Here is a 23,481-nt window from a genome sequence, read left to right on the forward strand (position 1 = left end):
ACCATCTGTTATGACCCGCTTTTTGCTCAAGAGCTTTGGAATTTCTGAATATAAAACAAAAACCATTTCATAATCATATGCCAAATCAAAGAAAGAAATACTCTCCTGATCAGTAACTGAGGAATTCCAGCAAATGGAAAACAGGGCACAGATGGAAAATGATATAAAGGCACATATATATATTTATTAATCACTGAGGTTTGTCAATAATGAGCCAATGATAGTCAAAGATGAAATTATACACTTCAATATATTTATTTCTGAAAGTGCTTTCTTAAAATAGTTTGCATTGCTTAAAATTCTATTCTTCATTCATATCCCAGATGAACTTCAAGGGAAAATCTTTCATTTTCCTTTGGAAAATCTTGTCAAACCTTTCATTCTGCTCAACAGTCATGTGATTTTTCCAGTCTCCAATGGTACCTGGGAGGAACAGCAAAGAAATTGCCTCAGTGAAGATTCTGGGATGAGGGAACATGATGCCCTAGAGTTGGAAGGAACATCAGTTTTTGGTTTTTTATTTTCCTCCCCACTGAGGCCCCAGTTGCTCCTGCATATGACCATGCCCTGCCTCTCCCACCTTACGGCCAGCGAGGGGGACACAAACTCATCACGGCAATTAGGTTATAATTTAAGTAATTAGCCCAACTCCTCAGCTGTCAGCCACAGGGAAAAGGAGAAAACTCCTGCAGCTTGTTTACTATTTTGTTCCAGGTTAGCATGGGCTAGTGTTAGTTTACAGCGGTCCTTTAAAAATTCCCAAAATCAGATTTCCTTGGACAAATATTTACTGATGAGGACATGGATGCTCAGAGACATTTTTAAAATATAGCCAAGCTCATACCGTTTGGAATGGCTCACGTATAATTATTCCATCTGTACTCACTGTAGGTTTACAAAAGTCTTACTTAAACTTATAGACACAGAGTTGTGATGACAAAAGAGGCTGATAGAAGAAGAAGCAAGGAAAGAAACACTGATTGTAAAAGCACATGGAAGTGTAAACCAATAACTGAAACAGACTGAAATACTAATGAAACTGAAAATACAAATAGTGCAGGAATGGTAAAGCTAGGGCAAATGACATTCCATTACATAAGATGTAAAAGAAAAGTACGTGTCTGGGCAGAAGAAACATAAGAAAATGTTCCTCGCTTCCACAAGGAAATTTGGCTCCTGCTATTTGTCTTCTTGGCCATTTCAGTCTCTCATTTGCAGGTGGGTTAAAGATGTATAAACAGAAAATTTTCTTTTTTCAAAGAAAAAAATTGCAAGTACAATGATAATGGCAGCTGAGAGGGGTCATAACATCTACAACATGACAGGGTATGCCGAGAGTAACAGGAAGGGGATTCAGTTTGGCTTCGAGTTACCAGTGATTCACATTGTTGAGCTGAATGGATAAAGATCTATAAATAGATTTAGCGAAGGAAATACTCATGTAGAGAAATCAAACCAAATATTTACTGTTACTATACATGCAAGCATAGAACCCTGTGATTAAGTAGAAAATTTATGTCTAAAATTCTGTATTATAGATGTCCCATGTACTGTTAGAATATCACAAAGTATGAAGTAGAATGATTGTATAAAATAATAAAAATATTCTAACATGTTCAAATTTATCAGTTTATGAAAGTCAATTCATTTAAAAACTCACTCAGGATGACGTAAGAGATATTGACCTAATGGAGATATTTCCATACATTCTTATGACGTAAGTTTCTGGTAGTAGAGGACACATGATAGTCATGCTCAATAACAAGAGAACAGCAAAAGTGTGTTGTTAAATCAATCCTGGCGGAGGTTTGGGAAAAAACAGAGATGGAAGAGCAGCCAGTGACGGCCAACAGACCCACCATTAAACTCATCATCACATGTGCTCATCCCATGTTAATGGGGGGAAAGAATCTAACAGTAAATGAACATCCCTTTTGTGGCAGACATTGTACTAGTCTTTGGTGGAATTCTAGGGGCCATGGAGAAGGCTTTATGATTTTAGATTATTAATCAGATACATTCAGGGACCATATGATATATAGTCTCTTGAAGAGCACCAAGAGGAAATCATGGAAAATCATCTGTCTACAGAAGGGCACTGGGCCATGAGAGCTCCATGTTATGAAAGTAACCTAAGAAGCTGAGAAGCTACATTTTAATCCACTCATACCATCGTGTAGGACAGCCATTCACTGTTCAACCTCACCTTTGCGAAGGAAATGACCTTTAGCTTCTAACCCATATCGGGTCTTTATTATATTCTTGTAATTTGCCCGTGGGTCATATTTCATGTTCTGAAATGTGGCCTGTCTCACAATGGAATCCATTTCCTCCTCACTCAGCTCTTTCCCCAAAAACTTGCAGACTTTTGACAGAGAACCTTTGAGATCCTATAATAAATCACAGTATGATAAATTATTCACATTATAAGAAAGACTTACACATGAGTCACAACTAAATATCATTATGGGAGTGTAAATCATAGGTACTAAGGCTGGTTTGATAAATGGAGTTGACTAGGTATTTATCCAAGGGATACAGGTGTGCTGTTTCAAAGGGGCACATGTACCCCAATGTTTATAGCAGCACTATTGACAATAGCCAAAGTATGGAAAGAGCCAAAATGTCCACTGGCAGATGAATGGATAAAGAAGATGTGGTATATATATACAGTAGACCATTACTCAGCAATCAAGAAGAATGAAATCTGGCCATTTGCAACAACGTGGATCGGACTAGAGGGTATTATGCTAAGCAAAATTAGTCAGTCAGAGAAAGACAAATATCATATGACTTCAGTCATATGTGGAACTTAAGATACAAAACAGACGAACACAAGGGAAGGGAAGCAACGATAGTATAAAAACAAGGAAAGTGACAAAACATAAGAGACTCTTAAATATAGAGAGTAAATAGAGGGTTGCTGTAAGGGGTGTTGGTGGAGGATGGACTAAATGGGCAAAGGTCATTAAGGAAAGTACTAATTGAGATGAGCACTGGGTGTTATACATAGGGGATGAATCACTGGAATCTACTCCTGAAATCATTATTGCACAATATGCTAACTAACTAGGATGGAAATTTAAAAAGAAAAGAAAAGAAAAAGCCAATACAAAACTTGGTCACATACATAATGTTGAATGAAAAAATAAAACAATTTTAGAAGAAAAGAAAAAAAAGAACTAGAGCTGACCATAAGCAGTGACTTGCTTATCTTTCTTGGTAAATTAAACTTTGACTTGTCCACCGTTTTAGAACACATTTGGGTTAATTTTAGGAACGCTCATATTTCATTTTATCTGTGGTAACTTGGCAAGTATTTGGGGAGTAGCTATTGTGTCAAACACTGCCCTGCATGATGGTGCCGGTGATCAGAGGCACAACAGGGGATCAGTGCTGGGAATTCAGTAGTAGGACCTATGGGCCGAGAGTAATTGTGTAACAGATTTCAGAGAAAGTTTCAACAAAGATGAGAAATTTGTTCTGGGGATTAAAGCAAAAACAGGAGTTTTCTAGGTAGACAAACTAAAGGTATGGAATCTAGACAAAAGAAAGAATATCTGCAACACTATGGTTGCATGGAAGGTATGAAATATCAGGTCACAGGGTATTAGAAGTTGAGTTTCCCTGGAGCTATATCTGACAGGCTTTGGGTGAGAAAGAAGGGAGATGAGGTTGGAGGCAATGGATGGCCCATATTGTGAGGAAGGTTGCAAGGCTGGCCAGATACTTGAATCTCTTATTTGGTAGAAGATATGGTCTCAACAAGACAGTCTAGTCTTGCTGTCATGATATTGGGGCAGCTGGAACCCAAACTAGTGAAAACTATTCATCGGCCCTTCATCTTGCCTGCCTTTGAACTCTTTGTCTTCTTTCTCGCGAAGAGATCCCTGGGGGGGTGTTCTGGCAGCAGTGCCCAGGCCCATTCTAGTAATGATCCTGATCGATCTAAGACCCTCATGGCAATCCAATTGTCCTCTACAAGATATTAGTCTGGGGTGGTCACATGACACCATTTTGGCATTGAAACAGAAAGAGGAAATGAAACAGAAACTTCTGAGAGGGATTTTCCTCATGGAGAAAAGGTGCAAACAGTGCAAGGCAAGAAAGCCCTTTTCCTCCCATTTCCCTTTCTTTCTCCCATGCATGCTATCATCTAAGGACATGACTTTGGAGCTACAACAACCATTCTTCTACTACGAGGGGAGACATCATAGCCACACCAAATATGATATGAAGGAAAGACAGAAAATGCAGGGACATTCTCGACATGTCTGAGCTGCCACACCCAGCATCAGGATGTCCTACCTCTGGAATTCAGTCAATAAGCAGTAGAACTTCTTCTGTTTTAAGCCACTTGGACTTGACTGTCCAGGAGCTGAATTCTTTCTAATCATACACAGACATTTTCATTTAATTTTTCTTGCAATGCTTAACCATATCCAATGCAGACAAGATTAAAATTTCCCAAGAGGTGCAACATAACATGTAGAATGTTACTAGATTACATAGTGCAGAAAACAGACTTAATAATCCATGAAAGAGAGACCAATAACCTGGCTCAAAATAATCAAAGATATGCATGCCCACATACATCAACAGACAATTCCTCACACAGAGACAATCTTTGAAAAGAAAGCTCCAGTATGCTTTGGAAATGAACACCTGGTAAAGAAAGCTTAGAAGTGATACTGGAAGAACGTCTCCTGGTACACTGTATCTGGGATCTCAAATTTGATATCGTCCTTTGGATGTTCTGAGCATGAACCTTGATATTCATTCAGCCAGGATGACTTACAGCTTCAGAGAAGTCACTAATGTCACGTTTCTCACCTTCTTCATCTCCTCATACATCAAGAACTGAATGTTGAAGAGGCTTTTGTGCTCATACCAACCTTTGATGTGGTCAAACCAAAGGCTTCCCAACACTGTGGGGAGAACAGATACATAATTAGGTAAATATGCTGAACCCGTTGAAAATAAGATACAGTATTAGAAGATGCAGGATGCCTCAGTAACAAGGAAGGAAAAGGAAATGTGCTGCTAGATTTCAGATTTCCACTCGCGCCTGGTTGTGGAAAAACCATCCAGCTTCCACCACGAAACAATTACATGACTCAAGGAGAAATTGGTCTCTTAAAAGCGCATTTCATATAGACAGGAAATCACCTTAACATGGGGTAAGAAAAACCAAAAGGGAACAGAAGGAGGAATCCTCTGCTTCTCCTTCCTCTCGCTGATTCCAAAGGCGCATGGAGCTATTTCCCTGCTGCGTGGAACATGAGGACTTGCTGATGAGTCACTGCAGCTGGGCACAGTGCATTACAGACTAATCTGTTAACTCTGCTGTTCCAGATCATCATCCTCAGAATCAATCCTAACGATGTGAGGTTGCCTGGCTGGCCCAGTGAATAGAGCATATAACGCTTGATCTCGGGGTTGTGAGTTCGATCCCAAAGTTGGGTGTAGAGATTCATTAAAAAACAGATAAAAATATTTTTTTAAGTACTTTTTAAAGAAAAGAATGTAGAACGGAACTTTGTCAAATAGAAGCTCCTGGGAGGTGCCCCCTGCAATACGCAGGGCAAAGTTCCCAACCGGTATCTAAACTGAGATGCTTCTCCCTTAGCTAGAACAGAAATCTGTGTGCTAGTGAAATATTCTTTTCATATTAGATGCACATATTTTCTGGTGGTATGACTGAAATCTTGACACTCTCCTGAGAGGGAGAGAGAATGATCAGTGTTTGCAACAGTGGCTGAACTTGGTTACCCAAGTGACCCTACCAACTAGCTTCATATGTTGATTACTGGCCCATGCAACTCTTTTTCAGCATCCTCATTCCCTCTGCCATTCACTGAGTCTAAAAACACCACAAGACACCAAACTTATTACTTAGTTTATAAAACTTTAGTTACCTTTTCCTTCTAGAAATTGTTCCATAAATTCCTCAAAGGAACTTGTAACTTGCAATGTCACATTCTTTGAAAAGTGGAAATATGAGCACATAACGTCCTTAGGGTTTCTGTATATGTAAATAATCTGCAAAGAAAGGAAGCATTCAATATTTCTGAAGCTTTCATTCTGTTATATTTTTACCCTAATACCTTACAATTGGATGAAGCCTGTTAGTTGAACTTCAGTCTCCTAACCGTATCATATCATGCATATATTCAGCTCTCTCTTGTATTTTGCCTTACTCATTCCCTGCAATGCCTCTCTCTTCACAATTGGCCTAGTGACTATCAATTACTCCCCAAGACACACCTCACATGGTACCTCTTCTTAACTCCCCCAGAGAGCGACAATATTCTCTTGTTCCTACATCAACAATCAAATATATGTGAAAATGCCTCTTAGCTATAAATCATGGCAATAAGAAAAACCTGCTAAAATGTTTTCAATCATCTTAGAAAATTTAGTGTGTTTTTCTTGTTTTTAATTTGGTTTTGAGAGAGAGAGAGACAACAAGCATGAGAGAGGGGAAAATAGAGAGAATTGTTATTTTTAATTTTTTAATGTTTTATTTTTGAGAGAGACAGAGCATGAGCAGGGGGGAGGCAGAGAGAGAGGGAGACACAGAATCCAAAACAGGCTCCAGACTCTGAGCTGTCAACACAGAGACCGACTCAGGGTCCCAACCCACAAACCACAAGATCATGACCTGAGCCAAAGTCAGACACATAACCAACAGAACCACCCAGGAACCCCAAGAGAGAGAGAGAATCTTAAGAAGCCTCCACACTCAGTGCAGAGTCCAACATGAGGCTCTATGCCAGGACCCTGGGATCATGATCTGAGCCAAAATCAAGAGTCAGATGCTCAACTGACTGAACCACCCTGGTGCACCTAGAGTGTGTTTTTTTCTGATGCCCCAGTGTATGGTTTACATAGCTCTTATTTATAAACCTTCACAGTGTAAAGCACAAATACTGGGCAGACAGAAGTCGCCAGTTCAGTATTTTCTGCATCAAAAGAATATGGGATTCATTTTAAAAATTGTTTATTATAACCAATCAGAAGATATAATTTCATAAAACAATTAAGCAACCCAATGATGTTAGAATAGAAAATATAATCAATATCTGTCCAACCCACAATTAAATGGCTTATTCAGCATGTGTACAGAATATTCAGGGGCTCTGTATAAAACCTAAGGCTTGTATCTTCATTGTGAAATGGCATGTGTATAGTTTGTTAGTTCCTAAGAGAGGAAGCTTCCAGGTTCATTATAGGAAATCTTTTATTCATTTTCCACCTCCCTGCACATTGCCTGCTTAATCTAGGAGATGAGCTAATAGATGTAAGCCCTGAGTGATCCCACTGCACTGGAAATAGAGTCTTTCACTCAGGGGATTTATTTGATGTTAACAAAGTGGTGGATAACATCAAATAAATATCAACAGCAGTTGATATTTCCATAAAGAAATAATAAATCCTCCTAAATGTGAAGGAAGAAGTTCTTTTCACTCCCTTGCTATGATTCTTCATGTCTCTGGCTTTGGATTGGGGAATGGCTTCTTCTCATTAATCCATATACTTGTGTAAAAGTGACATCTACACAATGGGATAGCTGAGTAACTTATGCCACGTATCTTGATCATACCCCTGTTAAGTAGATAATGATATAAGTTATTAATAGAAGAGTGTTTTGAAGATAAAATCAAAATTCCATTTGGATATTTGAGTTCTATATTTGGATAATAAAGTCCATAGAGATATTTGAAATCTCTATGGATATAATATAGGAAATAGTAAATAGTTTACATTAGTCTAGAATTAAAGGGAGAAATCAACTGTACATACGTTGTATTTAAAGTTATGTGATTAGATACTATAACTGGGGTATTAATTACAGAGGGAGAATACACAGGAATCCTCACTTCTCAAAGGTTAGAGGAAGAAAGGAAGAAGGAAGGAACAGTATCTCAGAATGTTATTGTATATGTTTTAAAAAAAAAAACTCAAATAACATTTCCTAAGTAGTAAAGTTATCAACTTTTTTCACAGAACACCAAGGCCAAGATGTGAATACAGCAGGTTGGGTTAACTCATCATCTTGATGCTATCATGGACTTAGAGTCTCCCACTTTTCTACTCTGACTTGTTGAATCTCCTCCATGTCCCAGATGGCTACTACTTTTCATCCCCATGGTCTCTTTAAAGAGTGAAGAAACCTTCTCCAAGAAGACATGAAACTTCTGAAAGAAGAAGAAACTTCTTTACCTGTGTCATTGCTCATAAGCTTGTCACTTACCTGTATCTGAATAAATCACTGCAAGATTCCTGGTACCAAAACCAGGCTTTGGACCAACTAAATTGTACCCTCTCCCCAGCCGGGGATTAAACTATCAGGCCAAAAGCACACAGAGGATACAAACCCAAAAAAAATGAGAGTTCCTCTGACATGAAATATGAGGAGAGGAATTGGTTGCTGGATAGAGTATGCTCTAAGTGTCTACTGAGACAGGCTGATACCAGGAATGTCCTATCTGGAACAGCAGGAAAAGAAAATGTTTAAAGAAGTAGAAAGTGATCAATTATGTCAGATGTCAGTAATAGGCCAAGTAAAATGATCAAGAAATAATCCCTGCTTTTTGAAAATTATAAAAAATAAGTGACATTGAGGGGTGCCTGGGTGGCTCAGTCAGTTAAGCATCCAGTCGTGATCTCACGGTTCATGAGTTGGAGCCCCACATTGGGAACTGTGTTGATAGCTCAGAGCCTGGAGCCTGTTTTGAATTTTGTGTCTCCCTCTCTCTGTCTGCCTCTCCCTGCTTGTGCTCTGTCTCTTTGTCTCTCAAAAATAAACATTAAAAAAAAGTGACATTGACATTCAGGATTCAATGAAAGAGTGGAGAGTGAGGCTAAATACTTTTAAGTTGACCTCAAAGAGTAAATGAAGGAAAGTAGCTGAAAGTGAAATGGAGAAAGACAAGTTTTGTTTTATTGTTAAAATGTGCTACATGAAAACTTGATTTGGGGTCAAACAGAATGATCCAGTTAAACACAAGGAAATCAGTGATGAATGAAAAAATGAATGTTACATCGTTCAAGCAAAATCTTTGAGAATAGAGCAAGTCTCTCAACAGTGGCACCATGGACATTACTCTCAGGAAACTCTTTGTTTTTGGGGCTACCTTGAGCATCATAAGGCATACATCAGCATCCTGGGCCTCAACCACTAACAACAACACCATCACCACTCTAACCAAAAATGCCTACAAATATTGCCAATATTCTGGCAACGAAAATGTCTCCCATTTGTGAAACAGTGGGATAGAGAAAGCTGATCCAAAAAGGGATTCAAACCATGAGTGGAGGGGCAGATATGTAATAAGAATAGAAAGTGTCTACACACCCCACCTTTTCTTCTTAAGGAGGGAAGGCAGTGAGCGGAGGCTTTGGATATGGAGGGCATCTACTGGAAATGGTTTATTGGATAGCCTTTTACGGGATAGGTGAGCAGAATGCTGTCAAGCTTTGAGAACAGAAAAAAGCATCAAAGAGTCATTTTGGGAAGGGTGGAAGCAAAATAGTTTTTAAAAAGTAAAATGTGAGAATTGTGACCACAAATGTAAAGACAAGACACACTTTTTAAGTGTTTTGGTTTTTTCATATCACACTAGGGCTTTCATGAACATAGGTCCTAATATACAACAACTTTGTTTCATCAGAGTTAGGTGTTGGCAGCTGATCATAACAGAGTTGAATGGAGGAAGAGATTTTGACAAATGGGATTTGAATATGAAATATAGAGTCATTGGTGGGTTAGGAGAAATTAAAGATATGTATGGACATATCTTGTATGGACAAATGTTGAGTGAGAGGGAAGAAGTGGAGGGAGAGGGGAACTGGAGACCTGAAAGTGCCGACACACCCCTGCAAGGGACACCTGAAGGGAGTAGGAGGAAAAGGAGACAACACTCAGATAACAAGGTGCTTAAAGTCAAGATTCATGTTAGGGCAATTACTGATGATCGTTTTTATAATTTATTCAATGTACATATGCATTGTGAACTCCATCTCTCTCAAGAATTTCCATTTTGGCCAGAAACACAGATAATAAATACACAGGTAAGTATGTATTCCATCAGACAGCAAATAGTGTCATTTAAAAAAGGCAGTTTATAACACATATGTTGTCTTAGAGGGTTACTGAAGTTGGTGGAAGAAAAGGTAGCTGGAGTTGAAGTCAACCCTGAGAGACCTGGCAGGGCTAGGGGTATGGGAGGCCAGTGCAGAGCCTGATGGGTCAACCTGAAGGAGGAAATCCTGCACTTGTGTGGCCCTGACAAGGAGTGCCTCCTTCATGTTGACCCTTTGGGTGCAATTTGGCTTCACTCCTGTCTGGCCAGCCAGAGACAATGCACATCAACTTTGAAATAATCCCATGAGTGACAGGAGAAGAGGTAGAAAGGAAGAAAATGAGCCAAGAGCTGAAATTATCAATAGATGGAGGTGACTGATCACTCAGTAGAGACAAATGATTTGCTCTGAACTTTCCTACGACTTCCAATGAACTAGGTACATTTGAAGAGAAAGTGGGCAAAATAGTTTGGAAGTGTCTAAAGGAAGCAAGGAGGGCACACAGAGAAAAGAAAAAGGAATTGTTAGCAGTTTATATATACTTGGTAATACAGCTAATTAAAAAATTAAAGGATATATAATATATAATGTACATGATATTATAATACATTCTGTACATTACATTAAATACACACAAATATACTCTTTTATCTTTTAATGGATGTATTACTTATATAATCAGAAAACAAAGGGTGCAAGATAAAAATCTCATACTGTAAGATAAGAACACAAATGGCTATTGAAACTTTAAGTATGTGAAATGCCACATTTGCTAACAGCTAGATGAGTGCAGTATCAATGTAATGAAATGAAATGAAACAATAAAAAAAGAGCAGTTATTTTTCAGCAGCCATGGTCTATTTCCTACCTTTGCTTTTTTGTTCTTCAGCCCCCTTGGAACCAAGTAGTATGGGAGGTGGGTAGCAAAGAGACGAGGAGATGGTCTTTCAACAAAATCCATTTTTCGAAAGTTGTACTCGAAGAAGGGGACTAGATCAACTGTTTCCAGATTCCCAATGCCTTTGCGTTGTTCTTCAAAATAAATCAAGCTTAATAACTGCTGAAACCAGCTGGTTCCTGTAAAAGAAATAATTTCATTTTCAATGATGCACAAATTTCTCTAAAATGCATAGATGTGCCATCAGGTTTTTATCAGAGCTTGGTATTATAATAAGTATACTGATAATTTCATCTGAACAGAATTTTCATATAAAAAATGCAGAATAGATGAAAGAAAACAAATATTGCTTTTATTTTTCCTTGAAAGAAGATGCTCCATTTGAAACTCTGTGGGCATTTGTCCCAGAAATTTATTTTTTGACTCTTCTGTGCTTTCTTCTGCTTCATGTATGGGACTTTTAAACTATCTTCTATGCCTGCCTCTAGATTTCCTTCCACAACCCCACTCCTAGGACATCAGGTAATAGAAGCAAAGAAATAGGAATTTTACTGAAGGAGTCACCTCCCATGTTTTTCGCCATCACCATGTTTCCTACTGTGTCCATGATGTCCACTTAAGTAAATAGTGTTCATTATAAATCCCTAAAGGAGGCCCTGTGACCCACATGGAGACAGAAAGGAAAAGATGATGCCTAGATTTGGACCTTTCACTGTAAGTAGGATGTAAAAAATTCTTATGATGATTGTTTCTCTTAATTCCTATTAGAGTGGACGTTTGTCACAGAATAAGTGGGTGTCATCCCAAGGTGGGGCCTCTGGGATAGCTCTCCTGGGCCCACAGTAGAGGCAGGACCTGCCTATACAAAACCACAGCCTTCCACAATAGGTCACTGCATTCTACTGGAGCGGGGATAGACACTGAGGAACCCGATGGCCCCCTCCTCCAGACCAGTGTTGCTCATTGCCTGGATTAATTCTAGGGCAATTCTTGTTATATAGATATATTCTTCCTTCCTTTTCTCCTTCTTATCTCTTCCCTCCACTAGGCTGGTTACACTGGTTGTTGGTTTGTTCAAGCAGACATTTAATCCATTCTCTTGATACTTGTTCTACACCTCCTTCTTACTTTTCTTTCCCTTTCTCTGGAATAATCACCTGCATAATTTCTGTCTGGGTAACTTTATCTTCATTTCTTTTTCCTCACTGCTTCTATATTTTCCTTTCTCTCTCTCTCTGGATTAAGCCCTTTAGTTTCTCTTCCTGGTCAATGTTTATTTTTTTCTTTTTCCCCATCCCAGTCATTTTTCTCCTTGTATGTGCTCTTCCATCAGCACCACCTATACCCTGATCTTTACTTGTAGCTGGTGTTTCTGTTTTCTTGCTTTTGGATTGTTTTTGTTTATCTGTTTGTTTGTTTGATGTGTTTGTGTCTTTGTGTGTTTTTGTTTTCTGTTTGTTTGTTTGCTTTCCTTTCCAGGGCTACTTCAAGGAAAAAATCAAAGCACATCTGGTGGAGGGTCGAAACATCACTGTGAGGAGGGAAATGAAATAACCAAAGTCACAAAAACAGAGTGCAAGTAACACTCTCCAAAAAACACCTCCTGAAGGGCCAAGTCCTAGACAGTGTATGACCCTCCTTTAATATAGCAGTGCTCACAGGTGCTGAGCACATAACAAGATTTTCAAACTCATAAGGGACAGATAATTAGCCAAAATGATGAAACGGAAGAACTCTCCTCAAAAGAATTTCCAGGGAAAAGTGACAGCTAAAAAATTGACCAAAACAGATATAAACAATATAACTGAACAAGAATTTAGAATAATAGTCATAAGATTAATCACTGGGCTTGAAAAAAGCACAGAAGACAGCAGAGAATATATTGCTGCAGAGACCAAGAACTAAAAAATAGTCATGATAAATTTTTAAAAATGCTATAAATGAGGTACAAAATAAAACAGAGGTGGCCACAGCACGGGTTGAAGAGGCAAAGGGGGGAATTGGTGAATTAGAAGATAAAATTATGGAAAAAGAGGTAGCTGAGAAGAGAGATTTTAAAAATCCAGGATCACAAGAGAAGAATTACAGAAGTAAGTGATTCAGTCAAACGTAACAATACCTGTATCATTGGAATTACAGAAGAAAAAGAGACAGAGAAAGGGGCTGAAGGTGTATTTGAACAAATCATAGCTGAGAACTTTCCCAATCTGGGGAAGGAAACAGACACTGAAATCAAGAGGCACAGAGAACTCCCTTTAGACGTAGCTTGGGTTGACCTTCTGCATGACATATAGTGAAACTGGCAAAATACAAGGATAAAGAGAGAATTCTGAAAGCAACAAGGGATGAACGGGGCTTTAACATACAAAGATAGACACATAAGGGTAGTAGCAGACCTATCTACTGAAACTTGGCAGGCCAGAAAGGAATGGCAGGAAATCTTCAATGTGATAAACAAGAAAAATATGCAGCCAAGAATCCTTTATCCACCAAGCCTATCATTCAGAGTAGAAGGAGAGAAAAAGGTTTTCCCAAACAAACAAAAACTGAAGGAATTCATCACCACTAAACCAACCCTACAAGAGACTCTATGGGTCCTCTGTGAGTGAAATGTTGCAAAGACCACAAAGGACCAGAGATATCACTACAAGCATGAAACCTACAGATAACACAATGACTTTAAATCCATATTTTTCAATAATAACACTGAATGTAAATGGAATAAATGCTCCAATAAAAAGACTTAGGGTATCAGAATGGATTAAAAAAAAAAAAAAAAACAAGACCCATCTATTTGCTGTCTACAATAGACCCATTTTAGACCTGAGGACACCAGATTGAAAGTGAGGGGATGGAGAACCATCTATCATGCTATTGGAAGTCAAAAGAAAGCTGGAATAACCATACTTATATCAGACAAACTAGACTTTAAATTAAAGTCCGTACCAAGAGATGAAGAAGGGCATTATATAATAACTACAAGGCCTATCCATGAGGAAGAGCTAATAATCATAACTGTCTACGCACCAAATTCGAAAACACCCAAATATATAAACCAATTACTCAGAAGCATACTCAATCTTGTTGGTAAGAATGTGGTAATTGCAGGGGACTTTAATACTCCACTTACATGAATGGACAGATCATCTAGGCAGGAAATCAGTAAAGAAGCAATGGCCCTGAATGATACACTCGGCCAGATGGACTTGACAGATATATACAGAGCTTTTCAGCCCAAAGCATCAAAATACACATTCTTCTTGAGTGCACATAGAACATTCTCCAAGATACATCACATACTGGGTCACAAAACAGCCCTCAATAAATATAAAAGAATTGAGATCATACCATGCACACTTTCAGATCACAGTGCTATGAAATTTGAAATCAACGACAGGAAAAAGTATGGAAAACCTCCAAAAGCATGGAGGTTAAAGAACATCTTACTAAAGAACGAATGGGTCAACCAGGCAATTAGAGAAGAAATTAAAAAAATATATGGAAACAAATGAAAATGAAAACACAACAATTGAAACCCTTTGGGATGCAGCAAAGGCAGTCCTGAGAGGAAAATACATTGCAATCCAGGCCTATCTCCAGAAACAAGAAAGACCCCAAATACAAAATCTAACAGCACACCTAAAGGAAATAGAAGCAGAAGAACAAAGACATCCCAAACCCAGCATAGGAAGTCAAATAATAAAGATCAAAGCAGAAATAAACAATATAGAATTCAGAAAAAAAGTAGAACAGATCAATGAAACTAAGAGTTGGTTATTTGAAAACATAAACAAAATTGATAAATCTCTAGCCAGGGTTCTCAAAAAGAAAAGAGAGAGGACCCAAATAGATAAAACCACGAATGAAAATGAATTTATTATAACCAATCCATCAGGAATACAAGCAATTATCAGAGAATACTATGAAAAATTATATGCCAACAAACTGGACAACCTGGAAGAAATGGACAAATTCCTAACACCCACACACTTCCAAAACTCAAACGGGAAGAAATAGAAAATTTAAACAGAACCATAACTAGTGAAGAAATTGAATCAGTTATCAAAAATCTCCCCAAAAATAAAAGTCCAGGACCAGGTGGCTTCCCTGGAGAATTCTACCAGACATTTAAATCAGAGTTAATACATATCCTTTTCAAGCTGTTTCAAAAAATAGAAATGAAAGGAAAACTTCTAGATTCATGCTATGAAGCCAGCATTACTTTGATTCCCAAACCAGACAGAGACCCAACAAAAAAGGAGGATCACAGACCAATATCCCTGAGCAACATGGATGCAAAAATTCTCAACAAGATACTAGCAAATTAAATTCAACAGCATGTTAAAAGAATTATTCACTGTGATTGAGTGGGATTCATTCCTGGGCTGCAGGGCTGGTTCAGTAGTCACAAATCAATCAATGTGATACATCACATTAATAAAAGAAAAGATAAGAACCATATGATCCTCTCAATTGATGCAAAAAAAGCATTAGACAAAATATAGCATCCTTTCTTAATAAAAACCTCAAGAAATTCAGGATAAAAGAAACATACTTAAACATCATAAAAGCCATTTATGAAAAGCCCACAGCTAATATCATCCTCAATGGGGAAAAACTGAGAGCTTTCCGCCTGAGATCAGAAACATGACAGGCATGTCCATTCTCACCACTGCTGTTTAACATAGTGTTGGAAGTTCTAGCATCAGCAATCAGACAACAACGAGAAATAAAAGGCATCAAAATTGGCAAAAAAGAAGTCAAACATTCACTTTTTGCAGACAATATGATACTCTATATGGAAAACCTGACAGACTCCACAAGTTCTCCATCTGGTAGAACTGATACATGAATTCAGCAAAGTCGGAGGGTATAAAATCATTGTACAGAAATCAGTTGCATTTTTATACACCAATAATGAAGCAGCAGAAAGAGAAATACAGAAACTGATCTCATTTACATTGCACCACAAGCCATAAAATACCTAGGAATAAATCTAACCAAAGATGTAAAAGATTTATATGGTAAAAACTATAGAAAGCTTATGAAGGAAGTTGAAGAAGACACAAAGAAATGGAAAAACATTCTATGCTCATGGATTGAAAGAATAAATATTGTTAAAATGTCAATACGACCCAAAACAATCTTCACATTCAATGCAATCCCAATAAAAATTGTACCAGCATTCTTCTCAAAGCTAGAACAAACAATCCTAAAATTTGTATAGAACCACAAAAGAACCCGAATAACCAAAGTAATATTGAAGAAGAAAACCAAAGTGGGAGGCATCACAATTCTAGACTTAGCCTCTACTACTAAGCTGCAATCATCAAGACAGTATGGTATAGGCACAAAAACAGACACATAGACCAATGGAGTAGAATAGAGACTCCAGAATTGAACCCACAAATGTATGGACAACTCATCTTTGACAAAGCAGGAAACAGCATCCAATGGAAAAAAGACTCTTTAACAAATGGTGCTGGGAGAACTGGACAGCAACATGCAGAAAAATGAAACTAGACCACTTTCTTGCACCATACACAAAAATAAACTCAGAATGGATGAAAGACCTAAATGTGATATAGGAAACCATCAAAACCCTAGAGGAGAAAGCAGGCAACAACCTCCTTGACCTCAGCCACAGCAATTTTTTACTGCACACATCTCCAAAGGCAAGGGAGTTAAAAGCAAAAATGAACTATTGGGACCTCATCAAGATAAAAGTCTTCTGCACTACAAAGGTAACAATCAATAAAACTAAAAGGCAACTGACAGAATGGGAAAAGATATTTGGAAATGACATATAGGATAAAGTGTTAGTATCCAAAATCTATAAAGAATTTAACAAAATCATCATTCAAAAAAACAAATACTCCAGTGAAGAAATGGGCAGAAAACATGAATAGACAATTTTCCAAAGAAGTGGCCAATAGACACATGAAACAAAGCTCAGCATCACTCATCATAGGGAAATACAAATCAAAGCCACACTGAGATACCACCTCACACCGGCTAAAATGATCAAATTGAAGACTATAGATGCTGGCGAGGATGTGGAGAAACAGGAACCTTCTTGTACTGCTGGTAGGAATGCAAACTGGTGCAGCCACTCTGGAAAACAGTGTGGAGGTTCCTCAAAAAAGTAAAAATCAACTACTGTATGACCCAGAAATAGCACTACTAGGAATGTACCGAAGGGATACAGGAGTGCCGATGCATAGGGGCACATGTACCCCAATGTTTATAGAAGCACTTTCACCAATAGCCAAATTATGGAAAGAGCCTAAATGCCCATCAGCTGATGAATGGATAATGAAGATGTGGTTTATGTATATACAACATGATACTACTTGGCAATGAGAAAGAATGAAATCTGGCCATTTGCAGCAACGTGGATGGAACTGGAGGGTACTAGGCTAAGCAAAATAAGTCAGTCAGAGAAAGACAGATATCATATGTTTTCATTCATATGTCGATCTTGAGAAACTTAACAGAAGACCATGGGAGAGGGGAATGGGGAAAAAAAGTTACAGAGAGGGAGGGAAGCAAGCCATAAGAGACTTAAATACAGAGAAAAAAATGAGGGTTGATGGGGAATGGGGGATAGGGGAAAGTGGGTGATGGGCATTTAGGAGGGCACTTGCTGGGATGAGCCAACAACACTGGGTGTTGTATGGAAGCCAATTTGACAATAAATTATATTTAAAAAAAATAATAATCCATGCTAATCAGCAGCACATAGTGAGCAAGATCACTCTTTGGCACACATGCTTTGCTGGCAGGGGCAGGTGGTATGCACCTCATCTGGTCTTCCCACTACCTTCATATTGGTGGTTGTAGTCCTCCAGTGTTGCCCAGGGAGGACCACGACCACATGTGCCTATGTATTACCACAGCTGGAGCTCAAACTCCATGAAAATCCACTGTTAGGAAGCTCTAAAAAGGTTGCTTACATACTTCTACCTTTCCCAGTTGACAGACACTGTGTCTTCAGGTGGTATCACAGCTTTGGGATGGGTACCAATCATGCCACATTTCTGCAGAGATTCAACAGTATGATGCAAAAATCTCTGCAGAGATTCAAAAGTTCAAATACCTATGTTCAGCTTCTCTTTATCCACTCCCTCTTTCTTTCCTTCTTTCTTTTTCTTTCTTTTTTTCTTTCTGTCTTTCTGTCTTTCTTTCTTTCTTTCTTTCTTTCTCTCTCTCTCTCATTCTCTCTCTCCCCACCCCCCCAAAAAAAATAAATCAACGTTAATAAAATAAATTTAAAAATGCCAAGACAGGAGAATTCATCCTAAAAGATAGAACAAGAAAAGTTAATGGCCACCGATCTCATTGAGACAGATATAATATTCATGTTCCAGAATTTAAAGCAATAATTACAATGATACCAGCTGGGCATGAGCAAAACATAGAAGACAGCAGGGAATTCCTTGCCACAGAGATTAAAGACCTAAAAACTTGTCAAGCAAAAATGAAAAATGCATAACCAAGATTCGAAACGAACTGATTGTAATGACTATAAGGATGGAAGAAGCAGAGGAATGAATAAGTGATAGAGAACATAAAATTATGGAAAATACTGAAGCTGAAAAGAAGAGGGAAAGAAAAATATTAGATCATGAATGTAGACTTAGGGAATTCAGTAACTCCATAAATTATAATAATATTCATATCAGAGCAGCCTCAGAGGAAGAAGAGAAGGAAAGGGGAACAAAAGGTTTATTTGAGGAAATTATAGCTGAAAACTTCCTTAACCTGGGGAAGGAAAGAGATATCCAAATCTAGGAAGCACAGAGAACTTCCATAAAAATCAGCAAAAGCAGGCCAACACCAAGACATATCATAGTTGGGGTGCCTGGGTGGCTCAGTTGGTTAAGCATCCAACTCTTTTATTTCAGTTCAAGTGATGACCTCACAGTTTGTGAGATCAAACCCGCATGGGACTCTGCACTGACAGCCCAGAGCCTGCTTGGGTTTCTCTCTCCCTCTCTCTCTCTGCCCCTCCCCAGAGCTTGTGCTCGCTCTCTCTCTATCTTTCTCTCTCAAAGGAAATAAATATTTAAAAAAATTAAAAACACATATCATAGTCAAACTTGGAAAATATAAAGATAAAGAAAAAATCCTAAAAGCAGCAAGACAAAAGAATTCCTTATCTTACCAGAGAAGACAAAGAAAATTAGTAGCACAGCTCTCCATAAAAACTTGGCACCCCAGAAGCGAATGGCATGATATATTCAATGTGTTGAATGGAAAAAATATGCATCCACGAATACTCTATCCAGTATTCAGAACAAAAGGAGAGGTAAAGAATTTCCCAAACAGAAAGTAAATGAGTTTCTGACCACTAAACCAGAGCTACAAGATGTATTAATAGGGGATTCTTTGAGTGGGAAAGAAAGACAAAGGCAACAAATACTAGTAAGGACCAGAGAAAATTTTCAGATACAACAGTGTAGCATGTAGTAAAATGGCACTAAATTTATATCAATAATCACTCTGAATGTAAATTGACTAAATGCTCCAGTCAAAAGAAGTAGGGTGTCACACTGAATTAAAAACAACAACAGCAAAAACAAACCCATCTTTATGCTGCCTATAAGAGACTCATTTTAGACCTAAAGAAACCTGCAGATTGAAAACCAACCATTATGCAAACAGAAGTTACAAGAAACCCAGAGTAGCAATACTTATATCAGAAAAACAAAGACTGTAAGAAGAGATGAAGAAGGGCTCTATACCATAACAAAAGGGTCTATCCAACAAAAGATCTAACAATTATAAATATTTATGCCCCCAAGTTGGTAACTCCAAAATATATAAAACAATTAATAACAGACATAAATAACACATTGATTATAATACAATAATACTAGAGGACTTTAATACCCCACTTAGATCAATGGACAGATCATCCAAGCAGAAAATCATCAAGGAAACAATAACTTTCAGTAACACACTGGAACAGATGGACTTAAACATATGCATTCAGAACATTTTATCAAAAAGCAGCAGAATTCACATTCTTTTTGAGCACACATTGGACATTCTCCAATATAGATGACATACTAGGTCACAAATCAGACCTCAACAAGTACAAAAGGATTGAGATCATACCATTCATATTTTCAGACCACAATGCTATGAAACTTGAAGTCAACCATAAGAAAAAATTTTGAAAGACCACAAATACATGGAGGTCAAAGAACATCTTACGAAAGAATCAATGGGTCAACCAGGAAATTAAAGACAAAAATTTGAGTAAGTTTATTCATTTATTTTGAGAGACAGAGGGCTCATGCATGTGTATGTGTGTGACCAAGTGGAGGAAGAGCAGAGAGAGAGGGAAAGAGAAAATCCCAAGCAGGCTCTGCACTGTCAGCACACAGCCTAATGCAGGGCTCGATCTCATGAACAATGAGAAAATGACCTAAGCTAAAATCAAGAGTTGGACAATTAACTGACTGAGCCACAAAGACACCCCAAAAAAGGAATTCTACAAATACATAGAAACAAATGAAAATGAAAGCATTATGGCCCCAAAACTTTGGGATGCAGCACAAGCAGACATATGATGTAAGTATATGCACAGGTCTACTTCAAGAAGCAAGAAAAATCTCACATATGCAGCCTAAGTTTATGCCTAAAGAACCTAGAAAAAGAACAGCAAATAAAGCCTAAAGCAAGCAGAAGAAAGTAAATAATAAAGATTAGAGCAGAAATAAATTATATAGAAGCAAACAAAGAAACAATAAAAAACAGTAGAACTGATAATAACACCTGATTCTTTGAAAGTTAATAACATTAATAAACCCAGATAAGTCCAGCCAGACTTATCAGAAAGAAAAGACAAAGGAATCAAATAAATGAAATCAGGAATGAGAAAGATCACAACCAACACCTCAGAAATAAAAACAATTATAAGAGAATATTATGAAAAATCATATGCCAACAAATTGGGCAATCTGGAAGAAATGGATAAGTTCCTAGAAACTCCCAAACTACCAAAACTGAATCAGAAAGAAATAGGAAACTTGAACATACTCATTACCAACAATGAAATTGAAACAGTAACCAAAAATCTCCCAACAAACAAAAGTCCAGGGTCAGATGGCTTCACAGGGGGATTTCTACCAAACATTTATAGAAGAGTTAATACTTGTTCTTTCTTTTTTTTTTTTTAATATATGAAATTTATTGTCAAATTTGTTTCCATACAACACCCAGTGCTCATCCCAAAAGATGCCCTCTTCAATGCCCATCACCTACCCTTCCCTCCCTCCCACCCCACCATCAACCCTCAGTTTGTTCTCAGTTTTTAAGAGTCTCTTATGCTTTGGCTCTCTCCCACTCTAACCTCTTTTTTTTTTCCTTCCCCTCCCCCATGGGTTTCTGTTAAGTTTCTCAGGATCCACATAAGAGTGAAAACATATGGTATCTGTCTTTCTCTGTATGGCTTATTTCACTTAGCATCACACTCTCCAGTTCCATCCACGTTGCTACAAAGGGCCAGATTTCATTCTTTCTCATGGCCACGTAGTACTCCATTGTGTATATAAACCACAATTTCTTTATCCATTCATCAGTTGATGGACATTTAGGCTTTTTCCACAATTTGGCTATTGTTGAGAGTGCTGCTATAAACATTGGGGTACAAGTGCCCCTATGCATCAGTACTCCTGTATCCCTTGGGTAAATTCCTAGCAGTGCTATTGCTGGGTCATAGGGTAGGTCTATTTTTAATTTTCTGAGGAACCTCCACACTGTTTTCCAGAGGGGCTGCACCAGTTTGCATTCCCACCAAAGGTGCAAGAGGGTTCCCGTTTCTCCACATCCTCGCCAGCATCTATAGTCTCCTGATTTGTTCATTTTGGCCACTCTGACTGGCTTGAGGTGATATCTGAGTGTGGTTTTGATTTGTATTTCCCTGATGAGGAGTGACGTTGAGCATCTTTTCATGTGCCTGTTGGCCATCTGGATGTCTTCTTTAGAGAAGTGTCTATTCATGTTTTCTGCCCATTTCTTCACTGGATTATTTGTTTTTGGGTGTGGAACTTGGTGAGCTCTTTATAGATTTTGGATACTAGCCCTTTGTCCGATATGTCATTTGCGAATATCTTTTCCCATTCTGTCGGTTGCCTTTTAGTTTTGTTGATTTTTTCCTTTGCAGTGCAGAAGCTTTTTATCTTCATGAGGTCCCAATAGTTCATTTTTACTTTTCTTTCCCTTGCCTTTGGGGATGTGTCAAGTAAGAAATTGCTGTGGCTGAGGTCAGAGAGGTCTTTTCCTGCTTTCTCCTCCAGGGTTTTGATGGTTTCCTGTCTCACATTCAGGTCCTTTATCCATTTTGAGCTTATTTTTGTGAATGGTGTAAGAAAGTGGTCTAGTTTCATTCTTCTGCATGTTGCTGTCCAGTTCTCCCAGCACCATTTGTTAAAGAGACTGTCTTTTTTCCATTGGATATTCTTTCCTGCTTTGTCAAAGATGAGTTGGCCATACTTTGGTGGGTCTAGTTTTGGGGTTTCTATTCTATTCCATTGGTCTATGTGTCTGTTTTTGTGCCAATACCATGCTGTCTTGATGATGACAGCTTTGTAGCAGAGGCTAAAGTCTGGGATTGTGATGCCTCCTGCTTTGGTCTTCTTCTTCAAAATTACTTGGCTATTCGGTGCCTTTTTTGGTTCCATATGAATTTTAGGATTGCTTGTTCTAGCTTCGAGAAGAATGCTGGTACAATTTTGATTGGGATTGCATTGAATGTGTACATAGCTTTGGGTAGTATTGACATTTTGACAATATTTATTCTTCCAACCCATGAGCATGGAATGTTTTTCAATTTCTTTATATCTTCTTCAATTTCCTTCATAAGCTTTCTATAGTTTTCAGCATACAGATCTTGTACATCTTTGGTTAGAGTTATTCCTAGGTATTTTATGCTTCTTGGTGCAATTGTGAATGGGATCAGTTTCTTTATTTGTCTTTCTGTTGCTTCATTATTACTGTATAAGAATGCAACTGATTTCTGTACATTGATTTTGTATCCTGCGACTTTGCTGAATTCATGTATCAGTTCTAGCAGACTTTTGGTGGAGTCTATCGGGTTCTCCGTGTAAATTATCATGTCATCTGCAAAAAGCGAAAGCTTGACTTCATCTTTGCCAATTTTGATGCCTTTGATTTCCTTTTGTTGTCTGATTGCTGATGCTAGCACTTCCAACACTATGTTAAACAACAGCCATGAGAGTGGGCATCCCTGTCGTGTTCCTGATCTCAGGGAAAAATCTCTCAGTTTTTCCCCATTGAGGATGATATTAGCCCTGGACTTTTCATTAATGGCTTTTATGATGTTTAAGTATGTTCCTTCTATCCCGAATTTCTCGAGGGTTTTTATTAAGAAAGGATGCTGGATTTTGTCAAAGGCCTTTTCTGCATCGATTGACAGGATCATATGGTTCTTATCTTTTCTTTTATTAATGTGATGTTTCACG

At 38.1% G+C, this 23,481-nt stretch overlaps 1 protein-coding gene across 3 annotated transcripts in view; it reads right to left on the reverse strand.

The window, feature by feature from the left end:
• Window positions 1–231: 231 nt before the first annotated feature.
• Window positions 232–23,481, reverse strand: part of LOC106984634 (amine sulfotransferase-like) — a 45,248-nt gene continuing 21,998 nt past the window's right edge. For all 3 annotated transcript variants that reach the window (XM_027057046.2, XM_027057045.2, XM_053222347.1), the window contains 5 exons: window positions 10,958–11,166; window positions 5,919–6,042; window positions 4,834–4,928; window positions 2,207–2,390; window positions 232–423 (listed from right to left, as the gene is read on the reverse strand). In XM_027057046.2, coding sequence (XP_026912847.1) covers window positions 302–423; window positions 2,207–2,390; window positions 4,834–4,928; window positions 5,919–6,042; window positions 10,958–11,166 — 734 coding nt within the window. In that variant the 3' untranslated portion in view covers window positions 232–301. The remainder of the gene's footprint in view (window positions 424–2,206; window positions 2,391–4,833; window positions 4,929–5,918; window positions 6,043–10,957; window positions 11,167–23,481) is intronic.

The sequence above is a fragment of the Acinonyx jubatus genome, chromosome B2 (genome assembly GCF_027475565.1).
Source record: "Acinonyx jubatus isolate Ajub_Pintada_27869175 chromosome B2, VMU_Ajub_asm_v1.0, whole genome shotgun sequence".
NCBI lineage: Eukaryota > Metazoa > Chordata > Mammalia > Carnivora > Felidae > Acinonyx > Acinonyx jubatus.